Here is a 12684-nt window from a genome sequence, read left to right as displayed (position 1 = left end):
GTGATCCTTACTGTGTCAGAGTTCGGACGCGACTGCCACGCAGTGCGCTGCTCAGCTTAGAGCAATGGTTCTCAAAGTGGGGTACGCGGACCTCTGGGGATTACAACGTCTCACCAAAGGTAGTCGTCAACCTGGTTCGGCTAATGATATAAGTAAATCTTGAGTGGTAGTAATTGTTTACACATAAAAATATCTTCAATAATTATATACACTATTATTCTCACCTTTTCTATCGAAATTACAAGTCGATGATCGGTATTAAATGGTTTATTAGTTGATACTCTTTTAACGTATTTTCACTCAAACTGTCTTGCAAATATACATGTTGATTAAGTAACTATAAACAACTACATAGCAACCAACTATACAATAATGTCTATTTCTTACATATATTAAAAACATTCTTCTTTTGTTATTTTTAAATTAACACTATATCAGGTATAGTGCTTGTGTATGAGCACTTTCTGCCCAAGGTACAGGTAATTATTAAACGATACAAAGTATCTCGTTGTATAAAAATGTCGCCCGACGATGGGACTGAATATAAAAGTTACAAGCGAGCTTGGCTTTTATATTTAAGAACCACTGGTCCGTTTACAATAATGGTATTACATTACTTATGTCCTTTACATTTTGATCGCCCCTCGTATATATCTTCATTACGCTTCATATATATAAATACATTTATAATAAATCTTTCCTTCCATTATCATTTATCTTTTATTATAAAAACGTCGTCGCTTAATAATCTAATCGATGAAGGGTGCGAAGTCAAAATCGGTAAAAGGCAAATTACTTTTTAAAACATAAATCTCAATGATTAACAGTTTCAATCATTATTACAAACAGTGATGTAAAGGAAAAAATGTTTGATCTTTCCAGGGCGCATTACATAATAACTATATTACATGATGTTTTAAAATATACATTGTATCAATAAAGCGTCAGAATATAGAAGAATCTTATTCGAGTAATATGTAATGTAGCGCATAAAGACAGTCTTCGGATAAATAGCTTAATAGAATGAACCTTATTCTTAACATAATCTTTGACAACAAATTCTCAACACAAATCCATATAATATAAATAACCTTTGCCTTTAATCAATTACAAATCGAATTATAATTCTTCACATTAACAAGAGAGAATTAAAATCATTTGAAAATTATCATTGGTTAATGAGAATTAAAGAAAATTAAATTGAATAAAAATAAAATAAATGTTCCTGAAAATCTATAGCTCATATGGGTTTAACCCTTACTTCATCAATTGCAATTAGTTTAAATTCCTGCTCGTGTATGGTTCTAATAAAGTACATTGTACAGCACAATCATGATTATGCCCCGTATTACTGTTCTGTACAGGAATTGCATCAATATCCGGATTTTGATGCGAAGCGCCATCTCTTGACCTCCAATTACGTCTATCCACGTAGTTTGCTGTATTCCTGGAATTTCGCCATGTATTTCTATTCTTTTTGTGTCTACTTCGGTTGAGTGATCTGACATAATTATTGTCACGATTGGTTAGGTTAGGTTGATTACCAACATATCTTTGCCTATTTTGCTCGTTCTGATTGCTTAAATTCACTCGATTTAGGTTGTGTTCGGTATTGTTCACACTACGGATATTTAGATTCCGAACAGGTACAAAATGATCTGAATTATTTTTTACTTTTACCTACTCCTGCTTGTTGATTCAGAGCATGGTATTGAGTTTCATAACATTGAACAAGCATTAATAAGTGGTTGAAACTCATACACTGTGTAGAAAACAGGATCTGTTGTAACTTGAACGGTAACAAATTTCGAATTGATGGTATGATTCTAGATTCTGATTGCAATGGATTTACGACTTTTAATTCATTGTATGTATTTACAACAAACTCGACAACGGATTTGTGCAAACGAGGATTGAAATGTTGGTTTCTAATCGTGGCATCTCTATTTGCAAGCAAAAAGTCATTTTCATAATTTGCGATTAGCGCTGCTTTAAACTCCTCATACGTACTAACGTGATCTCGTACTGCTTTAAACCATAAAGAACATGGTGGGAGTAATAAATGAGGGATTAATTTCATATATTGTGATCTATCTATACACATTATATTGCACTCGTCCTGAAATTTTTCTAGGAAAGAAGTAGCATTCTCATTACACTTACCACTGAACTTACTCATGGCACGTATTTCGCTCATCTTTACGCTTAACTTTACCTTCCTTTTATCATTCCGTGCTCTCCTTGAGTGACAATTCCTACCTATGGAGTGATGTGTAGTTGCACCGTCTCTTTTCCGCCCATCTGAACTCCTCGGATGTTTTTCTTCCAAAATAATGTCCTCATCAGATACGGGTGAAGGCGAGGTCATCTCTGGCGAACAAGGGAATTCCACACGATCATTAATCGTGTTGTTGGGGTACGTGTTGTCCTTGATCTGTAGTGTCCTAATTTCCTCTTGTAAGATAGCTATCAACTGCGTGTTCGCACGTATCTGATTGGAGTTATCCGTGACCTGGATCTTTTGTTGACGTACAGAAGATTCTATTACTTCTAAATCCTTTTTTCCACCACTGACTTCTTGGATTAGATGGCTGTGACTATCTTGACAATCCTCAGATATTCTTTTTAACTTTTCGTCAAACTGCGAGGTGATGTCATTCATCGCCTGAAGAATAAATTGTTTCGTCTCATCTGACTTCTGCTCCATCGTCTGCTTTATGGCTTCCATATCTTCTTTTCGGCTTTGTTCTTGCCGTTCCATATCTTCTTTTCGGCTTTGTTCTTGCCGTTGTAAGAGTAGTAATATTCGGTCTTCTAGTGTCATTCCTGGTGCTGCACTTTGTTCACCATTATCACTATCACTGATTTCTTTTTCCATTGTTTCCCCGTTCATATTTCTTGAGATTATTCTACCACTTCTCAGTCTTGTCAAGTTCGTAGTCATTAACTTTTTTGCAGAAGTAAATTCACCCTTACTTAACTTCGGGAATTGAATTTACAAGTTCCCGGGTGAGGTAAACCAAAATTTTTACAACGTCTCACCAAAAAGGTAGTCGTCAACCTGGTTCGGCTAATGATATAAGTAAATCTTGAGTGGTAGTAATTGTTTACACATAAAAATATCTTCAATAATTATATACACTATTATTCTCACCTTTTCTATCGAAATTACAAGTCGATGATCGGTATTAAATGGTTTATTAGTTGATACTCTTTTAACGTATTTTCACTCAAACTGTCTTGCAAATATACATGTTGATTAAGTAACTATAAACAACTACATAGCAACCAACTATACAATAATGTCTATTTCTTACATATATTAAAAACATTCTTCTTTTGTTATTTTTAAATTAACACTATATCAGGTATAGTGCTTGTGTATGAGCACTTTCTGCCCAAGGTACAGGTAATTATTAAACGATACAAAGTATCTCGTTGTAGGATCCGTGGAACGTAGTTAGGGGGTCCGTGACGCCTAAAAATTGAAATGTGTTATAATAAAATGGAACCCACAGCTATTATGCAAGAAGTATTCTTTTCACTTACTAAAAAGAAAGCAATTAGAAATTATACTTATGTCTGTAAATTTAAATGCTTTCCCACTTTACTAAATTTCTGCCCTGTGAGTATGAAGAGTTGTCTATAAATGCATTGCAACATTTGATGCCTTTCCCTACCACTTACTTAAGTGAACAGACGTTTTCTGCTCCTTACAGTATTAAAGCCTGAAAGCGAAATTGTCTTAATGTGGAATCGGATCTAAGATTGATAGTGACAAAATTTATTCCGGATTTCAGTGTACTTATGGAAAAACAGAAATAATTTTATTCCTCATACTAATGACCCCACATTTGAGAACATTGTTTATCAAGTGAATTTTCATGAAAGAAAAAAAAAAGTACATTGATTTTCAGTCTTGAAAGATACTGTATTTTCAATTGAAATTTCCTTCACTAGGAATCAATCATGTATCTTTAGAATAAATTACTTATTGCAATATTTTTCTTGATCTTTTTCTTGTCAGTGGTAATTCTATTCAGTATAGTTTTTTAATCGCATGTGAAATTTCAGATAGCATTGCAAGGGGCGCCGCAGAACACTTTCCGAATGAACAGGGGGTCCGCGGATCACTTTCCGAATGAACAGGAGCTCCGCGGATCACTTTCCGAATCCACAGGAGGTCCGCGTTATCGGAAAGTTTGAGAACCACTGGCTTAGATTCTCTATCACAAATACCCTTACCAGGGAGAGCGCCGCGCGCCACCATTCTCAATACTTTGAGGACTAACCCTATATACATATAATTAAATGTTAAATTGGAGCTCTTAATCCATACTAACTGTATTTACTCCTGCTCTTTCTTAATATTTATCAAGAATTACACTTTTTATACATACCGCTTGACTAAATTCATTATTATTAGTGTATCACGTTGTTGTATTAGGCGTAGTACTTTCAGCTGTTTGTACCAGGCCTTCTTAATCGATTCCCGAGGAGACAGCGATTGTAGTGGTTCTGATTCTATCTTTAAATGTAGGCCTACGTCTCATATAGCCTCATTGCTGAAAGCAAATGCTAAACAAACAAAACAAAGCTTTCATTTCTATGTTTTATATACGCAAGAGGAAAAAGAACATGACTTACCAACATTTGTACACAGTAAGTTGCGATGGCACCGATGATAAATGTGCCCACTACAGCTATGATCAATCCTGCATTGTAAGTGGCATTAGCCATGGCAAGAATTCCGGTACCGATACTTCCTTTTAGTAGATGTACCATAGTTTCAACATTTCTAAAAAAAAATAGAAAGAAACTGTATTATTTAAAATAATACTCATGTGCATTATTCATATATCTAATATGTATATTAAAGCTTATTCACACATAGGATGCCGTGGCCCGTCCGTGCCGGGGTGCACAATGTATCTCTTCTAACTGTGACATTGAAAATTCATTCGGTTGCCTTTTTTAACCCTCACATGACGTGCCGTGCCCACACCGTTCTCCCTTCAATCCTCCGATAGAAACCACCCCGGATCAGTGATGCCAACTTGGAACCTTATAAAATCCCATCTCGAAAGCTAAAAGTTCCCATTTTGCTCTTAAGTTTCCCACGCGCTGTACTAATTATTAATTTTTCAAAATATATAAAATATGAAAATTGAAACGATGTACTGTACATCACTTACTATCTTCACTATTTGACTGAATTATTCGTAAATTCCGATCTTCTAAACTCCTAAGAAATATTTTCCTTAATTAAAAGAGACGACTAGAATTGTTGTTGGAAACAAGTACATTTTGTTATTAGTATTTAGTATTTCCGTTGCGCCATAATCTTCTACTAAATGTAGTAAAAGTAGGCAAACTTTATTCTCCAATTATTTCGTATAGGACCTTTTAAAAATTGGCTGTTTATCATTTAGTAATTTACTTTCCTTCACTGATTATTTAAAAAAAGAAACTTCAGAGTACAATTTACGTTCCATGGTGCTTGTCTTTTGAGATTCACAACTTCCTGCATAAGTAACTTTTACACTAATATGCACTTTATAACTACTGTACAATATTTTGACAGTTAGCACTGATTTCCCCTTTATTCACGCATCATTAGCCTGCATCCCGTTCATAGAGAATTTTATAATAGAGAAGAAATAAATATATACTGTTAACTTTGTCGAAAATTCCCTTTATCCATTTTCGAAAAATGTTAAATGTTAAAAAATCCCACAAAATCGGATTTTTCCCCACGGGTTGCCATCACGCAATCCTTCTTTCCTCGGAGTACTCGAAGCGACACGAAGTTGACCAGAACCAATAAAAATGTCTTCCTACTTCCAATCAATCCATCTTTGGAAATGGTTTAAAAAGCAATAGCCGCACGGTATGGGAATGGTACGTGTAAATGATCGCGACCACGGTATGGACGGAGCATGTTAGGAGAAGGACATGAGCCCACCACCCTGCATGTGAGTTAGCATTTATTCTCATATCATCATCATGACTATATTCTGCTATTACCGGCAAAGAATTAGGATTGCCAGATCTTCGTCGTGCCTGGTTTCGAAATACAGTCTACGGATCTACGGACTAGCTGACTAAATCTGCTATCTTAAATATTAAATTATCTATAACTTAATTATATATGGCATATAGGCCTTGCATATTGTACTTCTTTTTATTCTTGTTAATTATTTAAAGGATTACATTTTTATTGTAGCAAAAGGATAGTTTTAACTTATTTTCATTGTTGTATTATCGCACAGCAACACTATTTACTGATTTGATAGACGTGGGAATAAAACTTAAAAAAATAATTTCGATGAAAATGGACTGTACAATGAGATTTTTGTTCTGAGATCTGTAAATCCTGGAGTGCTCTTTTCGAAAAAGCAGATGCATCGAACTTGTTCAAAAATATTGCTGTCGCTATACGAGTCAGTAATGCACGTGTTGGTCGAGTGTTTAGTGTAATGAAAATATGATAGAAACAGAATATCAACAGAGCTTGTGTTGCCCATAATTTGTGTTCAGATGAACTTCAAAATGTTCTGTCAAGACTTTCACCAAATTGTTTTGGTAGGACTTTTGTTCATGCAGCAAGGAGTTCGAGACATCTACAATCGCCAATATTCTGTGTTATTTTCACTTAGTTTTGTACAATAGCCCTAAAATACGTTTGGTTAACAGTAATGATAGTGTTGGTAGTGATTAATTGTGGTTATAATTACCAGAAGTACATAAACAATAGTGGTAGTAACATGTAAATATCTCTTAGTTTACGTCTTTGACTTCACAAAAAAACACTATCAATAGTCTCCGAGCTTGCCTTCAGTTCAATCTGGAGACTCCAAAGAAAGGGACTCAAAAAATCAATATTAGGAAGATGAAGAATCCTTCTAATAGGTAAAATGAAAAGTGCAATTTGTCAAAGTCATTTTCCCATCTTTGCTTTCTTGTCGTACACTGTTTATTCTTTTTGGTAGAATCTAAGCAGAAAAGTAGCTTTAAAGAATAAATGAACAAATAGACTTAGCTATTATGAGAAACTGCCAACGTATTGTCGAAAGATCGTGGTCTTTATTTGATTCATATTGCAAGGATCTATACACGCACACGTACTATATAGTATAAGCCATATGTTTTTACTATTAAAAAAAAGTGTTTTCACGATTTGTAAACAAGTAATAGTAGACGACAGATGGAAACTACACTTTCAGAAAGAGACGAAGAGAACACGGAGAACCACGAAAATATCCGACAACCCCTCCACAGGTTCTACCTCCAAAGGATGGCTATAAAAGAGGACGTTGGAACCGACAAATTATATCAGTGTCTTGTACCAATCATTAACCTACAATACCTTCTCCCCAGGCCGCCATGGGCTACGGAGTAAAACCTTTAATACCTGCTCCCAAGGCAGCTATGAGCTACGGAAACACCTAACCTGCCTGAAGCCGCTTTGAGCCTAGACAACATTCTATCTACCCGAAGGAAGATCGTATGCCGAAGGAGATCATTCATATCCTACACTTAAAACATTAAACTTAAAACAATACTGTGTTTATAGGCTTAGAGCAAGACTTATGGATACTTATATGCGACATTTTTATAATAATAAATATGAAGGACTAAAACTCCCGTATACGCTATTGACTCTACCTACAGAATATTACAATATGCTAAGAAGTGCACGTAAAGCAATAACACATTAATCTCCGCAAAATTAAGAACATGAACACTGAAATATGTCCACGTAATAGAAACCAATGAGTGAATACTACTATAACATGTAATGTCAATTCCTTAAAATATATATTACAGTTTAAAATATTTAAAACTATGTACAGTTATGTCCAAAATAATTGTCGCATATCTATAACTGTCTTGTTGTGGAAATACAATTTGATCATGATTTTGCAGGGTACTTTTAATACTGATACTATGTGTATTATCGGAAAATGTATATTTGTGATAAATTCCGTAGGAAAAGATACAAAAATTTGAATGAGTAAAAAAAAAAAAAAATGTTGCTAAATGGCCAAGAAAGTTTTATTTTCGTTTTATTGGTTTTATTTACTGCTCTTTTGACATAAAATTCGCCGCATACATGTCTTTGCCGATTATACATATAGTACCATTATAAGAAATACCGGGCGAAATCGTTATCAAATTATATTCCTACAACAATATATTCATAGACATGCGACAATCATTTTGGACATGACTGTACCTCACTGATGCTTGTCAAACGTGTACTTTGTTAGACATTCACCATATATCAGAAAATTAATTTACTTAATTTTGAGTACTTGCAGTTCACATGCTTTAATGTTTTGTTTCGACACACTTTATGTTATGCATTTCCTCAGCTTGTTACAATAATCGTACTCGCTAAATTTGTTTTGCTGTCCAAATAAACATGGACCTTTGATTTTAACTTTTATTTATATTATACAGGGTGTTAAAAATTTGTAATAATATTTTGAGAATAGATTGCTCACATCAAAAGAAGAAAAAAAGTTCATATGGACCTGTGACCGGAAGTGAGTAGTTTCGTAATTATAAAGTGCCGAAAACGTGAAAAAATGAACTTTAAAGGTCCATAGCTCCACTACTATAGAACCGATCGTAGTTGGGTCAAGACATGACTGAATATGCATCTCTTAGAGCCTCTGGTATTTGCACAATCATTTTTAGATAGACTGTTTGGGAGTACTTGGTCACTCTCTACCTTTCTCTCTAAAAATTGGTGTGCAAGTGCTGGAGCATTCTTAAACATGGATATTTTGATAGTTCACATGCTAGTTCCTTAGTGATGTCTTGACCCGACTATGATAGGTCCCATAGTAGTGGAGCTACGAACTTTTAAAGTTCACTTGTTTCGCGTTTTCGACACTCTGTAACTCCGAAACTATTCACCTTTGAGCACAGGTTCATATGAACTATTCACCTATGAACTTTTTTCTTATTTTCAGGTGAGGAATTTGCTCCTAAAATATTGTGAAATATTTTTGTAACAACCTATATATTTCAAAATTTGAACATATTTCCTACACAAATTATTGTACAACATTGAATTCTGATAACTTTGGAGAAATTAACAAGGAATTACTACACACTCCTTAACATACGTACAATAACTTCGCATTGGAGGGGATTATCTGGTCGATTATTCCATCAAAAAAAAAAAAAAAAGAATTATACTAAGAATAATGAATAATTAAGTTGATATTTTCTTACGTGGTTGGATGATGCTTTATCCTATGCTCGTAAGGATTATATTCCTTCTCGCTAGAAGCCATGTTGGCCTTACTCTCCGGGAAAGAGAAATTTCTGTAAAAAAAGAACATAATAATTACCGTACTCTAATTCTAAATTAGAAATACTTATTCAGTTTCTTTCAATCAAAGTTAAAGTTTAGCTTTCAGAGATTTAAATATATAAATAACTAATTTCATAGTCAAGAGCTGATACAACTTAACTTAATTACATCGTGCATTATAATATTCAAAATAATTACTTATAATTATTACTTCTAAATTGGCCTATATGGTTTATCCATTGAATTAAATTACTCTAAATTGAGGTGTAATACCTCATGCATTACGCAAACACAATTTCCTTTTGAACCGTAGTTTTCTTTCTCTATTTACATTTGCTAGATTTTTCTTTTTGTAAGTTATTTGCAAGAAATAACTGATTCCATATGAAGACTACAGGAGGAAAAGGAGGCAAGTCAGTTTTTTTTTTTTTTTTTTTAAATAACTTAACACAACTGCCCTGTCTTCCACTGACTTACCTGTTTCTTACCTTGTGGGTGAAATCTTTAGCATTAAATTTCTTAGTGACTAACCTTCTTCTTACTGTGGGATTTAGTCCCTGCAAAATACATCTTTTAGGCTACATAACTCTGCTGTTAATTTATTTTCGATCATTTCTTGACTTACTTCCTTTTTCCCCTGTGGTCTTCATATATTTTCCTATTAAAGATAAAACGATGCTTCCCAGGCATATACGCAGGAATTTATTTCGGGTGGGGCCGGAAAATTCCATATGGGGATAAACTATATTAAAAATTTGTAAAATCCCTCCTGAAATTAGACTACATTTACAGAAAAGTCGGGATTTCAAGGGAATCCGAATCGAGCCCTTAGGACCCACCCCTTGTGTACGTCCCAGGTCCTTTCCGGAAACAAATCTAAATGATAAATTGGTGACTTTTATGGTTGAAAAAGTCTATTATTCGACTTTCATTAACATGTTAGTTAGTTTGATTTCGATGTTAAATCAGAATAAATCCATTTTATACTGGTAACAATTAACCATAGAAGATGGGAAGAAACTCGGGGAAGAAGTCAGCCAGAGCCTATATTTAAAGAGCTGGACTCGGTAGCAACGTATTATAGTGCACTTTTCTTGAAGGCGAGACAGTGTGGTGAGAAACGTCCTATGCTGAAGATTAATCTTGCATGATGGTCTGTGCATCTAATTCAAGGCTCTGTCAAGGTTCGGAGCCCATGTTAATAGTAGAACCCATCCTTCATAACCTAACTGTTGTATAAGGAAGTAAAACACGAAACCCTTAAATTTTGAAGATAACTATCTAGGTATTTGCCTCGTGACAGTAAGTGAAACGTCGGGAAAGAATCATACAGAATTGATACTCACTGGACCTCTTGATTGCGAAAATAACTACTGTTAAGCCACATTTCTCTAATAAATCCACAATTATTTGTTATTAACTCTTCAAGCCAGTTCGGCGTACACGTATGTCCCATGTAGTAGTAACGAAATGATTCATATTTTGCCATCTATTTTCCACATGAACGGAAACGCATGGCACTCAAGATTAGACTGCAATCTACTACGTGTTGGTTTTACAAATTGCAACATACAAAGTTGAACTTCTAAACTAACAAGAACACAAGACAGAAGGAGTATTTTATAAGCATAACATGTAAATGTTTATTTTTATTGTTGTTTTTGTTGTTATAAATAATAATAAAAATAAAAATTTACATGTCATTATTTAGACGTTTTTTGTAGTATGAAGTTTCGTTTGCAAGTCCTGAAAATTTCATTGTAATTGAGTAAATGGTTTTTAAGATTTGTTCGTTTCGTGACATTATGCGAAAATTGCTGTTTAGGTTATTTAAATTTAAAATTACCGTCTTTCGTAGCAGCTGATGGGTATTTAACTCCCGGTTCGAAGGGTTAATTTTGTCTCTGAAAAAATAAAGGAGGGATAATGATAAACAGAAGTGTGTTTCGCTAAAAGGTTGATTCGAATTTGCTAACCAATCACAATTGAGATCGAAGTTACAACGATGGAACTGTATCCTATATTAATCTATTCTTGTTCGTAGTTTGGCTGTCTTGATTTCCTATGTAATTATTTGCTGAAATTGTATACAGCCAGTGAAATGACTCGAAAAGGCATTAGAGCAGCGTTTCCCAACCTTTTTCGACTTGCGGCACACTACGGGTGTAACTTGGATTCTCGCGGCACACTTATAGATATTATTATTTGTAAATATAAAACACAGTGGTATTTTTTCTGTGATTACTGATCTCTTTCTCACAGAAAAGAAAGCTCGATCACTGATTTTTCCCCGTGGTAAATCATTATGCTTATTTTTCATTCTAATTTAAAAATAGAAAACAATTGCAATGAAATATTGGACTCAGGTTTTTAAAATTACGCTCTTTTTCGAAAACTGTATCCAACCTTTTACTAAGAAGGAAGATCACTAAATAACGAACAAACAAATCTCTTTTACTTTTAAAATACAAATGTAGGTAATTTGTCGAAAGGATTGAATGATATTTTAAATTTTCAAGTTATGAAATAGTCTGCAACAATAAAGAAGCAATAATGGTCATAACAGTAACAAAGACTTTTTCAACATTAGAAATGTACAGAAAAGTAACACGGCTTGAAACTTATAATTGTAGATTCATAGTAGAGGTTCATAGTAATGTGAAATACAAATATACATTTTTCCCTACGTTTTGCAATTTGATTTCTATAGGATTAATAATTTTGTTTCGATTTCCTCGCGGCACACCAGCGGCCCATTCACGGCACACCAGTGTGCCGCGGCACACCGGTTGGGAAACGCTGCATTAGAGAAACGGTTGAATTACGTTGAGTTAGTGATAGTGTCGGACTGTGGCCCTGGCTGGAAGAGCAGTTTAGGGACTCCACGGTAGGCTAGAAGTCGTATACATATTGTAAAATACGGGATCGTCCCTGTCCCAAAAACGTTTGCCGGTACGCTAAAATGTCCCGTGTTTTGTTTCTGGAATACAAACTACAGGGTCAATAGTTGTTAATGAGATTATTCAACAAAAAACTAACACGATAGCTCATTGTTTCTCGAACAAAGTCATTTAATTTCTACTACTTTCAAGTATCGAACAGAGAATACAGATAACAACTATATTTTAGTTCGACAAATTTAGCGTTTAGTTGTAGTAACAACATAAATAATCGAAATATTCATTTGCAGTTAAAAATCCTTAAATATGTATTTACATATCCAATATGCAAAATTATCCAAGCCCTAGTAATTGAATTGTAACGTAAATTCAATTACTGCAGGGTTGAATTCAGGGGGTAGCCCGGGGGGGAATCTCTCCCCCGAAGAAAATTCATCCCCCCCCCCGGAGAAA

The 12684-nt window shown here is 34.4% G+C and overlaps 2 protein-coding genes across 3 annotated transcripts in view; one reads left to right on the top strand and one right to left on the bottom strand.

The window, feature by feature from the left end:
- LOC145662439 (proton-coupled amino acid transporter-like protein pathetic) overlaps positions 1–12684 on the top strand; it is a 409124-nt gene that overhangs the window by 155259 nt on the left and 241181 nt on the right. The window lies entirely within an intron of this gene.
- The window catches only part of LOC145662440 (proton-coupled amino acid transporter-like protein acs), a 90343-nt gene that overhangs the window by 25311 nt on the left and 52348 nt on the right, over positions 1–12684 (bottom strand). For both annotated transcript variants that reach the window (XM_081728012.1, XM_081728014.1), the window contains 2 exons: positions 9250–9342; positions 4648–4798 (listed from right to left, as the gene is read on the bottom strand). In XM_081728012.1, coding sequence (XP_081584138.1) covers positions 4648–4798; positions 9250–9342 — 244 coding nt within the window. The remainder of the gene's footprint in view (positions 1–4647; positions 4799–9249; positions 9343–12684) is intronic.

This window comes from Thermobia domestica, chromosome 10 (genome assembly GCF_964235325.1).
Source record: "Thermobia domestica chromosome 10, izTheDome1.hap1.1, whole genome shotgun sequence".
NCBI lineage: Eukaryota > Metazoa > Arthropoda > Insecta > Zygentoma > Lepismatidae > Thermobia > Thermobia domestica.
The sequence above is the reverse complement of the archived record's forward strand: the minus strand, read 5'-3'. Positions and strand labels throughout refer to the sequence as shown.